Source organism: Daucus carota, chromosome 3 (genome assembly GCF_001625215.2).
Source record: "Daucus carota subsp. sativus chromosome 3, DH1 v3.0, whole genome shotgun sequence".
In the NCBI taxonomy this organism is placed as follows: Eukaryota; Viridiplantae; Streptophyta; class Magnoliopsida; order Apiales; family Apiaceae; genus Daucus; species Daucus carota.
In genome coordinates, this window is record NC_030383.2 from 39,766,200 (window position 1) to 39,785,062 (window position 18,863).

An 18,863-nucleotide genomic window follows, 5' to 3' on the forward strand; every position below is an offset into this window, starting at 1 on the left:
TTACATCCAATCTTTTGGTGTTTTTTTTTTGTTTTTTTTTTATTTCAGTTTACAGGCCAAAAGTTTGTTATGGTCATTTTGGCAAATTCAGGAGTCATGAGAAACTGCTCAAGGCCGTTGATTAATAATATTAGCTTGATTTTAAATTTATATTCAGTTTTATTTTTTAACAAAATTCATTTGATAGAATTTATATTTTTTTCTCTTCATTTGTATTTTTGACAATTTTTACGTGAAAATTTGCTCCAATGGTTAACATCCAAAATCGTCATTAAATTAAAAAAGTATAAGTATAATAAGATATGAAACTATATGTGATATATACATATTTTTATATTTTAGGAGGGTGCCAAACGTTGACAACTTTCATTGGCACTTCTTCGACTCTGATGGAGAGCCACCAAGAGTGTCATGCCACATCATGTCATATGGCATTTTAGCATTCTTTTTGGCACTCATATTGGAGTTGCTTTAAGAAGTCAATTTCTACTTTTCTTGACTCGTTTGTGTAAAAAGTCAGAAACACTTATAAACTGAAAATGCTAGTTTTTGTTTCAGGGTTTCCACTTATTTCTGAAACAGTTTTATCATTTATAAATTTTAATTTAGTCTTTACTTTCGGTCCACTTCTTTACTTTAAGTAAGAAGTACTTTCTTAAAATTTACCAAACGGCCCCATATATAATTTTCAAAATCTGAATAAGTTATTTAGAGTATTTTTTTGATAAAATAGAATATTTTATATTTCACAAAATATATATTTTATATAATTTTAGGTACATTATATATTCAAATTTTATTGAAAATTCGATCAATTTGATGTGATAATAATTAAAGTTATAATTTGAAACGAAGAAAATATCAATTTAAGCAGTTATTCGTTATTTAAGTATTGTCAGCATTGATTCTATAATACAAGGCATTGACTTTGTTTTATACTTGTTTCTCGTAAAAGTCTGCTTTCAAGTGGATTTTAATATAATGACAAAATAAATATTTCTATCGACTTCATATGGAATATATATGCATACCACTGAGCAACCCATGTGTATGTCGATCCATTTTCTATGGGCGGGGGACAGAGACGACGGAGACGGGAGAGGGGTGCTTTTCTCGAAGCTCGTGTGGATAAACAATACACTGCTCGATCTGTGATGTACTGTATCTGGAAGAGGACCATTTTAGCCGAGTACATTTTATATTTTAAAATACGAATTTTCTTCTTTAAAAAAATGAATTTTATAGTGTCACAAAATCTTTTTTGTTAGTTGGTGAATGTTTATTCGCTCTCATCTTATTAATAATTAGAGAATATGTCCGTGCTTCGCCACGATGAATTGAAATTTTAGATTAAATCTGGATTTATAATTATATTGAAGTAATTGGTTCCCGAATATACTTCAATATTATGCATATAGTTTGAAGCATAAAAAATTTATATTACAACATCTACATTTAATTGAAAATGTATAAAATCTATTATATATCTAATAGAGCAACCATGAGTAATTTTATTGATATTACAATCTTACCCCTATTTAATTATAGGCATTAATATCTCGTATTTATAACACACACTTAATTTTAATAATTACTTTATTTTTTTGTCATAATAATGATTACTTTATCAATATCTCATATTTATAACACACACTTAATTCTAATTAATGACTACTTTATTAAATTATTATCTTTCATAATTACATATTAATAAGTCACATTCATCATTATATGGAAGGGAAAAAAAAAAAAGAACGACCAAGTCAATTGATAGTTAATAAAAAAAACTGATTTTTATCTTCTTTTTTTTTTGTTATATGAAGTATAAATACCGGACTCTGAAATAAAATTATGATTTCCAAGAGCATATCATATAATTATAATTTTATAAACAAGTCTTTTTACTCTAATAACTGGAATAATGGTACGTAGTTCTGATTGAATCGCTTCTGGATGTTTTTAGTTATTCGAAAAAATTCATCTATACATAATCACCGCATGAAAATAAGCAAATATATAAATTCTCATATAATTAATCTCAAATTAATCATATTAATAAATAAAAAATAATAAATTTCTAACACCAGCATTATATACGAAAGAGTATATTGTACCTTGTATTCCCAGACTTTTGCTAATTAGCAAATCAGACCCCACATTTTTAAACGTGAAAGTTTGTAACCCTAAGTTTCATTTAGTTTTCGGTTTGTAATAACCCTAACCCACACATCCGTTAAAAACAGCCGTTAACTTTATCCATTTGAGAGATAACAATGTGTATATTAATTTTTAACAGCTACTTTACCCCATGTAATCCCACAAAATTTATGTATTATATTTTGAAATTAATTATGAATACACATAACGATGTAAAACAATTTAAAATAAATTTTAAAATATGTATCTAAATTCAGAATCTGAAAATTTATTTATTTTTACATAAATGATGTAACTTATTTTAAAATTTTAAAATAAATACATATTTTAAATTTATTTTAAATTTTTTACATCGTCGTATGTGTTCAGAAATGATTTCAAAATAATATATAAATTTTGAGGGGTCACAAGGGATAAAGTAGCTGTTAGAAACTAATATACACACTGTTATCTCTCAAACAGTTAAAGTTAACGGCTGTTTTTAACGGATGTTTGGGTCAGGGTTACAAATCGAAATCTAAATGAAATTTAAGATTACAAACTATCACGTTTCAAAATGTAAGGTATGATTTGCTAATGAACCAAAGTCTGGGGTTACAAAGTGCAATATACTGTATACGAAATTATTATAGTGATGAAATCAATATCCTCCAACTTATGTATACTATATAATATTATAATAGTTATTTGTTAGCAACCTAACGAAGATTACTTATATAAAATAAATGTGCAAAAATCGTATCTGATTCGGCAAGAATCTCATTTTTTTTATATCAAATTTTCAATAATTTTGGGTGAGTGATAATTTCATTATAAAATAATATTTTAAATCGTGTATTTTTTTTCGTATTTGTATTTTAATAAATATCATAAAAGTGAAGATATGTGTACATATATACATCATAATATGACTTAAATAACAAATAAATATTAATTTTAAATTACTTTTATAGTATAGATAATATTAATTTAAAAAAGATGAAAAAAAAATATAAAATATATTAAAATATTAATCGAAAGCAACCCGTGCTTTGCACGGGTTAGAAAGCTAGTTATAATAATATTCTTAAATAGAGTAGTTGAGACTGACTCGAAACATGAGTTTTTATATTATTAACTATGTCGTGTACCTAGATTTCGACGCTTATCCAACTAATCTAAGTTAGGCATGCCTGTAAGTAGAAACACAAAAATACCCGTGTCATTTATAAGCACCTAAAAATCACTTAGTTTCATAACAAATAACAAATAGGATTAAAGTGTGAATAACTGAACACAGACGGGAAACAAGTTGTTTCGCAAACGCCAGTGTTCATATCAACCATGTATTTGTACTAGAATGATGCACAATATTCAGGAATTTAGGATCAGTAAAAATCCAAGTTCAGATTTTGATCGGTAAATAATAGAGATTGCAAAAGAAAGTGAAGTGATATCACCAAAAAAAAAGGTACCAGGTTCGACCTATAATTATTAAATCGTACTGCTTTAGTTCCAAGCATTTTGTTGCAGTTGTAGGTGGAAAAAATTCAAACAAACCAATAAAGTACATTAAAGAAGAGTTGTACAATGTCGCTCAAAGACATTTCAGATAGTAGTAGTAATTGATAATCAGGAAACCAGCAGTGCAACATCTGCAAGGTATGAAAGGCATAAATCAAGGAAACGTGAACTGGCTTCAAGGCTTCTGCGATACAGAGAAAAAAATATTGTTGAGATACATGAATCACACGTACCTTCTGGAATAATGATGCTGGTAATTAGAATAGTTGAACTCACCATCTTAATTTTTTTTCGTGCATGACTTTTCAGAAACAGGTGTTTCACCACTCTAAATAATTTCAACAGCTTTCCTCCATAAAATTTGATTTAATTTGAAAGTTAGTCAATTACTTTGATTCAAACTGGCTAAACATCTCGAAGACTGAATAATTTATAAGACTTACGTCATCAAACCTGGAATTGGTAAGATTAATAGCTGAACTATCGAAGCTCGTCGATCCATCAAAAACATAGTCAAAATCATCCGTCGCAAGGAAGATATTGTTGTTGAGCAAAACATTATCAGACATGATCTGAACTTTTAAAGTCACCGATTTTCCAAAAAATCTTTAATCTTAGAAGGAAAGATATCACCTAAGCTTGCATGTATACATTGTGGGACAACATATAATCCACTAATAAATGAAGCTATGAATCATGTAATAATCATCTGTAGTGAATACGAGAGGTAGGAGAGAGGGGGAGGGGGAGAGACATCGGAACGAAATCCGACCAGCGACGACGAGAGGCAGGAGAGAGATGAGAGAGGGAGGGAGTGGGGTAAAATGGTACTTCCATTAATAAATTAAATAATAGAGAATATGAATTTAGAAAGATATTTTAGATATTTGATGATATCAGGCTTAACTGCTTTGATGAGTTACAGGTAATGCATGTTAGACTTCAACTGGGAGTCAGAGATTGCTGAAGACAAGGAGAAATCAGAGTTTATTCAAGGAAGAAATTTCTCAGAGTTTATAGGTGGGTGATTTTCAAGAGCGAATCTGGATGATTTAAAGCAGATATATTCTATAGAGATACGACAGTTCAGGAGTTTAGGAAGATTAGTATAGGAATCTCTGACTGATATCTTTTAGAAATAAAATTAGTATTATATCAATTATTAGATATCATCTAACTGTGTACTATATAAACATAACTTCGTTTTACACCACTGTGTTATTAAATATTGACAATATTGTTCTTTGTAACCTTGCAACTCTTAGTGATAAACATACATCACTAAGAGAGTAGTTGTTCTTCTACTGTATCAGTTTTTATATATTGAATAAAAGCTGATTTTTATTTTATATTGTACTCTAAGTTCGATTTGAATGTATCCAACTATACTCAACCCCTCTTCTATAGTGATTCTAGACCTAACAATTGGTATCAGAGCCAATCTGTTATAATACAACAGTTAAGATCTAAAAAGATATATAATCACGACTGAGAAAACACAAAATCCAACAACCAGTAGATACGAATCTACTATACTATTCCTATATTAAAGGCATCTGAATATCCTACTTGGAAAGTGAAAATGGATATGTTCTGAAAGCTACAGATCCATCCATCAATGCTTCAACAGCATCTCACATTTGCTTTGCAGATTTCAAGCTCAGTATCAGGTGGGACACTGTTTTGTTCATTGCCTCGACTATGATGAGTTGCAGATTATAGTCATGGGCAATGTATTCCTTGTCGGTTTTAGTGAATTATCTCTTTTTCTTTGGAACAGATTTCTGATGTGTGTGAACTCCGTTTTCATCAGATTCAGGTATAATCTTCATTTGTACATGTGGAGCATTTTTTAAAATCCTAATGTGCAGGGGATTAGTAGCTCTCACATAAAAGATCATCTTCATTTTCCAATTTCTATAGTCATCCTTTTCGAATAGAGGTACCTTGATTCCTAAAATGTGTGTAGACATATTTTTCGATTAAGTGTAGAAATAGCTTTATGGCTATTATGGATCTCAAATCTGTATGTCGATCAACGTAGCTTTGATACCAATTGTTAGGTCCAAATAGACGTATAAGAGGGGGTTTGAATATGTCTTTACCAAATTATCCATTTCGTTCAATTCAATTTGATTTACGACATGTTCATTATAGTTTGTATTCAATCAAAATGAATAAACTAGTAAGTTCGGGGTAATTTATCGTTCGATATATTAATTTGGAGGGTACTATAAATCCAACTCGTAAGTCGGCTACAAGACTAAGTGTTACACTCTATAGAAATACTCTCGTCTAGTCTATTGATTAACTGTCTTAGCTCTTAGAGGATATGTGTGTAAAGTATGTGCACAATACAATGTTTGTAGTTGCTTAACTTAAAAAATGAAGTTGGCTTCTCTATTTACAGGCTTCTCTATTTATAGGCTTCATATTTAACAATGGTTAGGAGGACATGGTTCTTCAAGTTTCTTCACTGTATATGGCTATGCATTGCTTCACCTAATTCCTTACACATGGATTTAATTGTGTGGATACATTTAACTTAGCATTCTCATTAATTTACACCACCTGGCGCCTCATACATGGTAGAGTATGAGAAAAGCGTCAAGTCTTGTCTTTACTTAGCCAAATCTCCTCTTTGACACCACATGGCGCCTCATACATAGGTTTGTATGTCGCAAGCGCCAGGTGCTGCCTTGCCTTAGCCAAATATCCTTCAAGCCATCATCTGACGATTCTCCAAGACAAGCACAGTATAGTATAGGCACCAGGTCCTCCATATACTTAGAATTTCATCAGCCACGCTCACCTGGCACCACATATAGGTGTTTGTATGTGACAAGTGCCAGGTACTTCCATACTTATCCATTTTGACATCTAAAACACACTTGGTGCCTCTATAGTCTATGCATAAGAAACTTCACTGTATAGACGCTAGGTGCCTTAGCACTTGGAAATATTGACACGGTCTTCAATTTGCATCACAGAACTAAACACACACACACACACACACACACACAGAGATATATATATATATATATATATGGACATTTATATATGTATCCGTGCATGATATTATGATGCTGCTTTTTAATTTGTCTTTGTGAAACAACTATCAATCAATATGGAACATAGAAGTCAAAATCTAGATTAATTTAATTCTAGTTTAATTTTATGTTAAATACTAGATTTATGTTTCTTCCTTATTTTTATTGTGATAGAAATGCACTTGCCCGCAATGAGATAAAACAATACTACGAGGAGTTTCTTTCATTCAAAAAACTTATTATTTAACCGAAAAACATGAAAATGTCTCCGGAAGTTTAGACAATAATACTTAATGTCCGAAAAGAGAAACGTCTCAACTTGTAAGATCACGCTACATGAAACAAAAAACAATCCATTAATAACAAGAAACATAATTATAAATTAATTATTAAAATAGTAAACTTCTTCAAAAGAAGGTAGTTGGATGAAATAATAAATATAAAATAATCCGTCAAAAATAAAAGATAAATATAAAAAACAAAAATATATATAACCAAAGGGAGACCCTTTGGCTAGATATATAACATGCTAAATAATTACTAAGAATATAATTAATAAGTACTAAAATATAAATATTAAAATAAAACTTTGATATTCAAAATAATGTCAAAAATTTTAAGTAACAAGTTAAATACAATAAACAAGCCAACAAAATGGCACAAAATTGCCGCTACTAGGCCAAGAATGTACGCCATCAATCATGGCCACCCATAAATGGTACATAGATTTAAATGCATTCATTTACAAGATTCAAAATTCAAATCACCCATAACTGGTGCAAATGGATTTAAATGCATTCATTTACAAGATTAAAAATTCAAATTCAAGACTGTAGGAAAATTCTTTTAAACTTACAAATATAACTGACAATTTAATGTCTTCACTAAAAAAAACATTAAAACTTCATTTAAAGCTAATTAAATATTATCACTAAATGAAATTGAATTCCAATTCAGAATACTGACTTATTGTCGATCAAGTAATAAATAAAAAGATATAGGTGCATTCAAAATCAATTCAAAATCAAAATCAGATTTTGAATGCACCTATATCTCTTTATTTATTACTTGATTGACAATAAGTCAGTTTTCTAAATTGGAATTCAATATCATTTAGTGATAAAATTTTATTTGCTTTAAATAAGGTTCTAATGTTTTTTAGAGAAGACATTAAATTGTAAGTTTTATCTTGGAAGTTTAAAAGAATTTTCCTTCAGTTTTGAATTTGAATTTTGAATCTTGTAAATGAATGCATTTAAATCTATTTGTAACATTTATGGGTGATTTGAATTTTGAATCTTGTAAATTAATGCATTTAAATTTATGTACAATTTATGGGTGGCCATGATTGATGGCGTATATTCTTGGCCTTGTAGGGGGCAATTTGGTGACATTTTGTTGGCTTGTTTATTATATTCAATTTATTACCTAAAATGTTAGATATTATTTTGAATATCAAAGTTTTATTTTAATATTTATATTTTAGTACTTATTAATTATATTCTTAGTAATTTTTTAGCTTGTTATATATCTAGCTAAAGGGTCTCCCTTTGGTTGGATATTTTTTTTATCTCCTTTTTTTGACAAATTATTTTATATTTATTATTTCATCCAACTACCTTCTTTTGACGAACTATAATGTTTTTAGTAATGAAATTTATTATTATTTTTCTTATTATTAATGGATTATTTTTGTTTCAGATAGCGTGATCTTACAAGTTGGACGTTCTTTTTTCGGACATTAAGTTTTATTGTCTAAACTTCCGGAGACATTTCATGTCTTTCGTTTAGATAATAAGTTTTTTGAATGAAAGAAACTCCTCAGAATAGAATTGATTATTATCCGACTTCAGTATATTTTGTTGGGAAAAAAATTGTACAAATATAAAAGTGAGAAGCTATAGATATAATTAGTTATTGATTAAAAAGACTAGTAATATTATAAGAGATTGTTATCTTCTTCTTTTTTTGAGATATATCTAAATCATTCTTTTGTGTTGCATAAAATAGTTATATAATATTTAGAAAGGTGGAGCCACCTAGACATATTAAATTTCGGGAAGTATTTTTCAAGCTAAGGACATCAGGCAAATTTCACTATCTCTGCCTTGACGTGAAATTTACGTGCTTATTTCATAATTTTGTGAAATGTGTTGATTGTGAAGATATTACATTTCGTACCATTGTGAATCGAGAAAATATCTCCTATTTCTGTTAAAAAAAACACAAGATAAACTCAAACTTGCAACAAGATTAATACATCCTTAGTTAAAATTTACGTATTCAAAGATTTATACCTTTACCATGGGGTCAATTCACATGGTACTTACCTTACTTGACAAACCACACATAAGAGATATGTCGAGATGCTCTTTGAATGAATTTCTGTTTTGCATTGTCCTTCGTCTCATAATCGGATAAAAGATCAACTAGAGAATCTCGAATATTACAGCTCAGACTCGGCAAAGTTATCACCTAAACTTAGAAACTCGCACGGTTGAGCAACTCGGTGTCTCGTTGACATTGAGAGCTTCCCCCAAAAACAATACATGCCCACGATTCAAAAGCAATTAACGAGAATTAACCATTAAAAGAAAAAAGAGTAACGGGAATTAACCATTAAAATATACTCAATCATGAGAAAATCTATCAAAAATAGTTAGTACGAGTATGCGATGGAAGAATAATATACCTTTGATGATGAGATGCATCTAGTAGAGAGCAAAAGTCATCAACGTCCATTTGAGCGATCCTCTTGTAGCACCAATCTTTTGTGGTGTTCTCTCCAACCAATGTATCTTGTGCGATTCACGAAGTTGAGATCTTTTGACAGATACGATAGAATATGAAGCAGATCATCTTGAGTAACAAGCAGATACTGAGAAGGCGAAAGATTAAACAAACCAATCCCATCTATCCGAAAGCCACAACAAAACCGAAGCCCCGTGTAGCACAACCAAAATAACCGACGCCCCCTGATCATAACTAAAATCCGCCCTGCCCACCACATTAACATTTTAGGCCGCCCTAAAAACCCCAACCCCCATCACAACCCTCGCCATCTCCTCTCGGTCACTCTGCGCCCCCCTAAAACCAGATGAATCAAGTAGTGGATCCTGGGATGGTAGACAGCGAAGAGGAGTTTGAGGATCCGAGCAGAGTCGCCTTTGGAGCCAGAAATGAAGCGAGAGGGGTTGGGGGCAGTGCCGGCCCTGGTCCAGTGCAACTAGTGCTCCAGCACTGGGCCCATTGGATCAGGAGGCCCAAACCAGTTTTAAGTCTATGTATATGTTAGTATACGTCTATACATGCAATTTACAAGGCTGTTTTTAACTTTGATAGAACTCAACGCACAGGCCACTGCTTTTGATAGAACTCAACGCACAGGCCACTGCTGCAGTAACGATCATTCGATCAAATCAATTACATAATCATCTTTTGATTTAATTGTTTATATATTATTCCAAAATTGTAGTAACTATTAACTACTTGTTTCTTCTATATTCATATTAGTAGTGTTGTATAAAAAGGCCCATAAAAAATTTTCACACTAGGCCAACGAAATCTGAGGACCATCCCTGGTCGGGCGCTGGGGGGTGGGGGAGGAAGAGGGGGCCATCACCTTTAAAAAAAAATTAATTACATAAGAAATTGGATAAATCTAGTTCAATATTATGATCACATAGATTACAATATATATATATATATATATATATATATATATATATATATATATATATATATATATATATATATATATATATATATATATATATATATGTATGTGATTAAATTAATTTAATTTTGACATAATTGTGTTTGTCTCCGGTTATAATATAATTATACATGTTTTGTTTAGAATAAATTTTATATGTTATTAACGCTTAATTTTAATATTCTCTTACTGTTATTTTTATATTTCAAACAAAGATACGTAATCAACTAAAGTACTAATATATAATATTATATATCGATCAAATAAAATAATTATATTTCTAAATTAATTTTAATTTTATTTAGTAAGAGCATCTCCAAGAGACTCTTCATTTAGACTCCTAACTTGAGATTTGAGGAGGGAGAGGAAAAATGTTGCTCCCAGAGACTCTTAAGTGACTCTTAAATCTTAAGAGCCTCTTGTTTCTCTCTCCTCTCTCCTCAAAGTTAAGAGTCACCACATGGCTCCTAACTTATTTTTTTACAATAAAAAAATCTTTACCTCCAATTCACCTCCATCTTTCACTCTCTTTTGTTGTAGTGGAGCCCAATATATGAATAAAATATGAAATAGAGAAGAGATGTAGATAGTATTATTGGAGTTTACATTCTTAACTTTGTTCTAAATTACTAAGAGCCCATTTTTATATTATTTTTAGGAGCCAACAAGGAGGCTCTTGGCTCTAATAATTTGTCAAAACCGTCCACTTGGAAGGACTAATCTCCTAGACAGGAATTTTTAAAACAGCTTCAGGAAACTCTCTGCTAGAAAGAGTATCCTCCATTTCCAGAAACTCTCATCTCAGCAAGCAAGTAACAATGTCCGGAGAAGCAAAAAGGTTGCGTATCGGGTATGCACTAGAACCCAAGAAAATCAAGTCTTTCATCACCCCATCTCTACTAACTCACACTCAAAACCAAGGCATCGATCTCGTTCAAATCGATCCTAATAAACCCCTCACTCAACCCTTGGACGCCATCATTCACAAGCTCCACTCCCCTGATTGGGACCAAAAATTACTCCACTTCTCATCACAATTCCCCAATACCCTTGTCATCGATTCCCCTCTAGCTATCCAACGCCTCCGCGATCGAGTCTCGATGCTTGATGTTGTTGCTCAGCTCAATCTCTCCCCCACTCTCACTACTCCCAAACAGGTATACATTGAAAATTCTGAATCCTTACTTGATTGTTTGAGTGATGTTTCCGAAGATTTCAAGTTTCCGGTGATAGCTAAGCCGTTAGTGGCTGATGGGTCGGCTATATCTCATAATATGACACTTGTGTTTAATAGAAATGGGCTTAAGAATCTCCAACCCCCGGTCGTATTGCAAGATTTTGTGAACCATGGGGGTGTTATTTTTAAGGTTTATGTGGTTGGGAAGTATGTTCAATGTGTTAAGAGGAGTTCTTTGCCTGATATATCTGAGGAGGAGATGGGGAATTTGGGGGATGCAATGCCGTTTTCCCAGATATCGAATTTGCATAGTAGTGGATATAAGGCGGGCGTGGGAGATGATGTGGAGATGCCTCCGTTGAGTTTTGTGAATCAAGTTGCGAGTGCTTTGGGAAAGGCGTTGAACTTGAATCTTTTTAATTTTGACATGATTAGGGAGGCTAGTGTGGGACATTGTTCTCGTTATTATGTGATTGATATCAATTACTTCCCTGGATACGCAAAGATGCCGTCTTATGAGTCTGTTATGACTGATTTCTTTAAGGACATCGTGAACCAAAACTCAGTTACAGTCACGGCTAAAGGTCAAGAAAATAACAACCATGAGGTCCCGAGTTGAGGACATTTCAATCTGTTGTTTGACATTCTGGCTGTTGCTAACCCCATAGGTTAAGTAGAAACTGGCTTGCTCTTCCATGAGGAAACACTTCCTCATCTTTTCCTTTCTTGTAAGCTTTGGCTTTTCGGGTTTGTATTAATCGCTGTGACTTACTTAATAATGTTAGCAGAATATGTATGCTCAATACCAGCACTTTTCATCTTACTCAATAATGCCTTTAGATGTTTACGCAGCTTACATGTATGACGTAATTTTGTCATTGATTGTGGAGTAATGTTACCCTTGCTACAGAGTTTTCCTATTTTATATGGCACAAGGCTCCCACCCTCTTAGACCATCTATTTGTAGCATGTGGAAAAATGTCTGCACTAGTATGTAGTTTGGATGTTTTTTCTCTTGTTTCTGTTGTGAATGCTGTAGTTTGGAGGGTCAGTCGATATATTGTAATTTCACTGAAATAATTTTTTAAATTCTTTTTGCGCATTTAGAATGGAAGTAGCTAATCATTTACACATCAAAAACCTCCTCTCGCCTCAATGCTTCTTTACAGATTGAAGGATTAATTCTTTAATATTTGATGGAAAACTTCTGTGCAGATTCTAAATATGAAATGCTCTTTTTCTGGTTCTGCAGGGACATAGTGAGTGAGTAGGACAATTGTGACACTTTCTTGCTGGGTGACATAGTATGTATTATGGTGAATTCCTGGTTTAATGTGCCATTATTGTTGGATATACATAATCTGGTGAGCCAGGAAGAAGTGATTTATTTTGAAGCCCACTTCTAATTACTTTGCTAATTATTGTTGCTGAATCTGGCTAGGAGAAATTTTTGGTCTTGTTTCTTATAGACTTTTTCTCCGATTTCTGTTTATCTTTATTACTTGCTGGAAATTTGTGTAAAGGTTCTCTTCTGAATTAACTTGGAAAATGCCTTGAGACATTATGGGAACTATAATTGCCGTTTTTGTAATTGTTTCTGGAGTATCGCTACAATTACTGTATGTAAAGATGTGACTACATGTTTTTTTTTTTTTTGCTAATTCATAAGACTACATTTGCTGTATCTTGTGCCTGGAGAATTGTAGTAAGAATACAGTGTATCCTAATAATTTTTGTTGTGCATTGGTGTGGCTTGGACTGTGGAGGGTCAATTGAAGTACTGTATTTGACTGAAAACTATTGAAATTGTTTATCAAATTTTGCAGTATAAGAAGCAAATCTATAGAATTTTGATCGCTACGCGTGCCGGGTCCCTCATTACTCGTGAATAATTGCTATTGTGGATGAACTATATTACTATTCTGAACGTGTTAATTATGAAACTTATTATTGAAGTCGACAAAAGATATCAACTTGATAACTAAACTCCACTGGATCTCACTTTTAGTATGAATAATTGCTACCCTGAATGAATTATATTGCTATTTTGAAGGGTTAATTATCTGGTTGGTCACTGAAGTGGGTTTAATGTATCAAGTTGGTCACTGAACTCAAAACGGTATCAAAAACCCTATTCTAAATGGGTTAATTATCAAACTCATTACTGAAGTCGACAAAAATTATTAACTACATCATTAGACTCTACAAGGTCTCACTTGGCTCACTAAACTGATTTGATGGTACCAAAATCATCATCGCCCTTAACTTTTAAAAGAAAACTAAGGGAAAGTTAAATGGGGATTCAACTAGGTGGTGATGTGGCAGAGTAATAAAAAGACTGCACATAAAATAAACAAAGAAAATTAAAACAAAGAAAATCAGAAAGAAAGAAACAGAAAAACTCAATTATAAACTCATTTATAGTTACACTTCTTACACATATGTTGATACATTCATATCGAAGGAGAAGGAGAGGATTCATCCGCAGGAAGAACCCTAATCCTCAAATCAAGCCTAATTAACACTAATCTTCATTTATTTCCAAACATTTATTTCCAAATATTTTGTTACATTCTCCTCATTTATTTTCAAATGCATACATCAGCTAAGATAAAGTTAAGATACAAAACAAACAAATAAAAAATTACATATATTTATTTTCATGTCTTTGTTTGGTACAAATAACCCCAAAAAAATTACAACGATTAACGTTAAACTAAGAAGATTGAAACTAGCCACATATATGTCCTGCCAACTGTCATTGCCTCTTTCATTTGTCATTTCATCTGTGCTTCTGTTAATTTTTTAACGACGAGAATGATTTCAATACTATCAAATCAATTTAGTGAGCCAAATGAGATTCCGTGGAGACCAATGATTTAGTTGATGTCATTTTTCGACGTCATTATAAATTTAATAATTGACCCTATTCTGAACAAATTACATATATCCAGAATAATATTGATTAATATGCTTGATAATACTTTCTATTATATATTGTTGAACATGTCATTATTACTAAATATAAATGAAGAAAAAATTATTAATCAAAATACTGTGTTATCAGTTTTAAAGTTGCGATCTATTCTTCCTTTTGTATAATGTGTTTTATATTTTATATGATACGTTTAAATTTTGGTTTTTTGCATAATGTATTACTTTTTTTAATTTGCAAATAATTGTATTATAGTTCCCCAACTGGACCCGAGTCATATAGTGATAATTTTAAATTTTTTTATAATATACATAAATGTATCTATTTCAATAATATTTACATATTAGCAAAATACAGAAATAAAAATTTAAAATATAGTGACTATGTCCATGGAAGGAAAAAATATGAATAAAATAATAACTTTTTTCCACTTATTTTAAGAAAGTTGCGTGAGTAACGTTAAAAAAACATGTAAATATTGACCTCTTCACTAAAATATCTGAAACAAACATTATTATTAATGCTTTTACTTTTATCTTTGTACTCCAAAAAGGTGATAAATATTGAGTTGGAACCTTTATTCAGTGTTTCATAAGTATGTATCTGATTGGGTGTTAACATTTTATTTAAAAAATATGTTTTGATATATCATTCTCAAAAACAGAAAATATAAATAAATATTTACAATATCTTTTGTTACACCTCGAAATTATTATTAAAAAAACATTCATTTCAATTTTTTAACAAATATGAAGAATATGCTGTATATTGTTAGGTGTTATAATAAATATTTTCATTATATAAATTATTAGCGAATTAGATAAAAACTTTAATTTTCGTAATTGAGATAAGGATTGTAATAAGCATGCCAAAACTTAATCAAATATGACTGAAGTATAATCCCAAAAAAGAGATTATAACAATGGAATAATAATATATCTCTCTTTTTCCCGGTCACTGAAAGCTTGATGTTTTCGTGAGCAAACGTAAATAGCTTGACACTAATTTTCTTGTGCAACGTTTTCCTGAACCTCTGAATTTTTTGTGCTCTGCCCCTTGAATTTTTCTATTGTTTGAACCTTATCCAGCTCAGAATTATTATGACGATCTTACCTAAGTGGGTTAACTCCTTGTTCTTAGAACCCAGCTAATTTTAGTGACTATCAATTACAATTTTTTATTACAAAAGATAGAAAGTTTACACCTCAAACTAAATTCTCTAAACAAATATGATGATAGTAGGCAATCAAGTTCAGTAAAGAAATTAATTATTTTTGAAGATCGTGAGTTGTCAATTTTTCTTGAAAAAAATCAGCCTTATATATACTAGTATTTACGCCCACGTTGCTGAGCCTTGTTTATAACTTCTTTATAAAAATAAATTATTATATCATATTTGGATGATAATTTTAATAAAGTTGAATAATTAATTTGTATATGTAATTTGTCTTTGTTTATTTAATATATAAATGTCACATCCCTTGCATCTCCGGTCTCTACTTTTATCTCCACCTTGATCTTTGCATCATTCAATTGCAAAATGCACAATCAAATTAGATATGCCATCCATTATTGTAAAATTCATTATATAAAATACTCACTCAAAGCTGGATAATACACAGGACTCATTGACACAATGCAGACCCATCACTAAAACCACAACAAAATCATGAAACGACATAAAACACGATCCGATTTGTGATACCATAGCAAAATCTCATAATAACTAAAAATAAAAATAAATGTAGTTCATGAGAAGAGGAGTCTATAGCATTTACCATAGTGTGAGGTGTCATAATTGCAAATGAAATCTACAAACCTATGTCTGAATCGCTGCTACTGTTATCATCAAAAATTGGAAAATATACACTCAAATTTTCATTGAAAAATATAAAATTATCGTCATGTAACAATCATCATGAAGAAGCCCAACTTCATGAATAAATCATTAAGAAAAAAAGATACCCGAGACATAAATATTCATATACATATACAATATAATCAACTAACTAATCAAAACCGACATAGTCACATATAAAAGTTATTTGAATAGCAACACATCTATCTAAAATGAAAGTAAATTATTATCAAAATCAATGTAACCTGGAAAAAGATGACGTAATCAGAAACAAAAGTACCTTGTATCATGTCTTCCAACGTGAATAAACGCCAAGAATTATCTTCATCTCCGGCCTATAAGGAAAAACAAAGAGGTACACATGTTAAAATGAATCTTACAGATAAGACATAGTAGTAATAGGTTTACAAATTGGATCAAAGCACCGTGAACAAACATTGGACATCATTCAAAGTATGTAGCAGATAGGGCGGTGTGTGAGAAATAGAAAAAGTAAGCTGCGATATTTAAAAATTGTACCTGAAATCAGCAGTGGAGAAGTTTTATTTCGATTTTCGAATCCAAACTTATCGAGGAAGCTGTAGAAGCTGGGGAAAGGAGCATATGTTCTTTTCGGACGAAGAGTGAACAAGTGCAACAACTGAAGGCCGCGGTGGCATTTTTGCAATTAGAAGGAAAGCTGGGGTCAATAACTCATCCGAGGCAGGTACTATACATATCACACATCAGAAACTACTATATAAATAGATAAATAAATATGAAACTAAGAATAATCAGTTTCAAAGCTACCACTGTCAGTTTGCACATACTCACACAATAAACATTTATGATAGAAAATTCCTGGAAGTATTAAAGGCATGTCAATCAAATCACTCACCAATTAACAGATCACAGCAAATTAAAAAATAGAAACTATCTACTCGAGTATTAGATTATCTCATAGCAAAGTTAATACAAAAGACATACCTTTAACCTATTATTAGGTATGATACATTGCTAATATTAGCCTCTAAAATCCACGCTATAATATCCATTTATCTTATTGGATAGAAAAACATCGGCAAGTAAATTTGTGGCCTCTAACATGCTGCTGAGCTAATCAAAATTATTAAGTTAACATTACAATTCACAATTTTACAGAATTATTTGTTTATTTTTCAAAAGTAAAAACTAAAAAGTACCTTTTTAATGTTAATCAAGATGTAGCAGGTTCCATCCTGCTGAGTTGAACCGTCGATCAGTTGGGTAAAGTATTACTTTGTAATCTAGGCTTTAACATGTTTTGTGTGTTAGTGCAAGCTCGTGATTGGTGATACTCGCTGGATTGGGCAATGAGCGAGAAGTTTGAAGGGTAGGTTGCTGGCAATGGGGCTATGAGCTACTTCAACTCCAAAGAACATTATTTCAATGTCTTCCAAATGACTTCCGCAAATTATGGTTGTAACTGTATAAGATTCAACATCGAGAGTCATTACAGCTAGCAACTCATATTTAAGATTCTAACATTTATTTCGTCTTTAGTTTTAAACCTCATATTCAACCTTCATCTACAAACAAAAATAAGCTGCAAGAATATATATTGTACCCAACATAATAAATCACAGAAAACAAAACATATTCTATTTCCAAGATTCTCAAAGATTCACTATATGTCAAAATTTTAAGAAATGCTAATTTATATCTTATATAGTGGAAGGGAACTACTAATTGAGCATACTTATGTTAATAAAATAGATGACAAATATAACTTGAGTTACTGGATCATACCTGATACATGTATCGACCAAACGTTCAAGTTATCTACAAAACAAACAGAAGTCTAAGAGTGGATATACATAAATCAAAACATAACTATATATAAAGAAAGAACAAAGAATGATAAATTTATCATTTTTTTTCTTTCAGACAAATCATCGAACACTTTATCAACAAAAGTTTAACCTGCAAATGGAAGACAAAGAAATCATTAGAAATAATAGTTTACAAAGATTACACGGAAGAAAAAATTATGAATGTAAAAAGGAGAAATTTAACGAAGATAAGAAGAAAGAAGGGAGAAGAAGATTACACGAAAAAAATATTATGAATATAAAAAAGGAGAAACTGAACAAAGATAAGAAGGAAGAAGGAGATCCTGGACATCTTCTTTTATTTGAATTCAATTCATTCAAATTTGAATTTTTGGAATTCGTTTGTACTCTTTGCAGTGCAGCGGCAACATTCAAAACTTTCGGCAGAAGCTTGGTTATAAGCCTGTTGAACAGGACGGTGGTATTTTTGAAATTATAATCAGAAGTGGGGGTAAAGACTTTGCGGTGGTGATTAGTGTACAAAACACGCAGTGGTAGCTATAATATAGATAGATGAAATAATACAACGGTTGTATTGAAGTTAAACTCCATGAACGTTATTCATAACATTTAACTCAACATCCAGAAACTATACTCATAGGAGTTTGAGTATACAAG

The 18,863-nt window shown here is 31.2% G+C and overlaps 1 protein-coding gene and 2 long non-coding RNA genes across 6 annotated transcripts; 1 reads left to right on the forward strand and 2 right to left on the reverse strand.

The window, feature by feature from the left end:
- Nucleotides 1-3,685: 3,685 nt before the first annotated feature.
- Nucleotides 3,686-7,676, reverse strand: LOC108213515 (uncharacterized). The gene is made up of 2 exons (XR_001805296.2): nt 3,937-7,676; nt 3,686-3,844 (listed from the first exon to the last, which is right to left on the reverse strand). It is a non-coding gene; the product is annotated as an uncharacterized LOC108213515 (long non-coding RNA).
- A 3,465-nt stretch (nt 7,677-11,141) lies between these two features.
- On the forward strand, nt 11,142-12,992 carry LOC108211360 (inositol-tetrakisphosphate 1-kinase 1). Its single transcript, XM_064088790.1, has 2 exons — nt 11,142-12,330; nt 12,855-12,992. Exon 1 carries the CDS (start codon nt 11,244-11,246, stop codon nt 12,219-12,221), a length of 978 nt encoding a protein of 325 aa, XP_063944860.1. The 5' UTR covers nt 11,142-11,243; the 3' UTR covers nt 12,222-12,330; nt 12,855-12,992.
- LOC108211423 (uncharacterized) lies at nt 12,855-18,863 on the reverse strand. 4 transcript variants are annotated; one of them, XR_010289697.1, is made up of 6 exons: nt 18,464-18,859; nt 18,163-18,336; nt 17,577-17,839; nt 16,915-17,035; nt 16,676-16,730; nt 12,855-16,055 (listed from the first exon to the last, which is right to left on the reverse strand). It is a non-coding gene; the product is annotated as an uncharacterized LOC108211423 (long non-coding RNA). The 4 variants fall into 4 exon arrangements; XR_010289696.1 differs by lacking the exon at nt 12,855-16,055 and adding an exon at nt 16,091-16,376; XR_001805048.2 differs by lacking the exon at nt 12,855-16,055 and having other exon boundaries at nt 16,393-16,730; nt 16,915-17,104; nt 18,464-18,863.

Bases quoted from the DNA above. Each gene is read 5' to 3' on its own strand.
- LOC108211360 (XM_064088790.1), top strand. From the start codon at position 11,244: ATGTCCGGAGAAGCAAAAAGGTTGCGTATCGGGTATGCACTAGAACCC.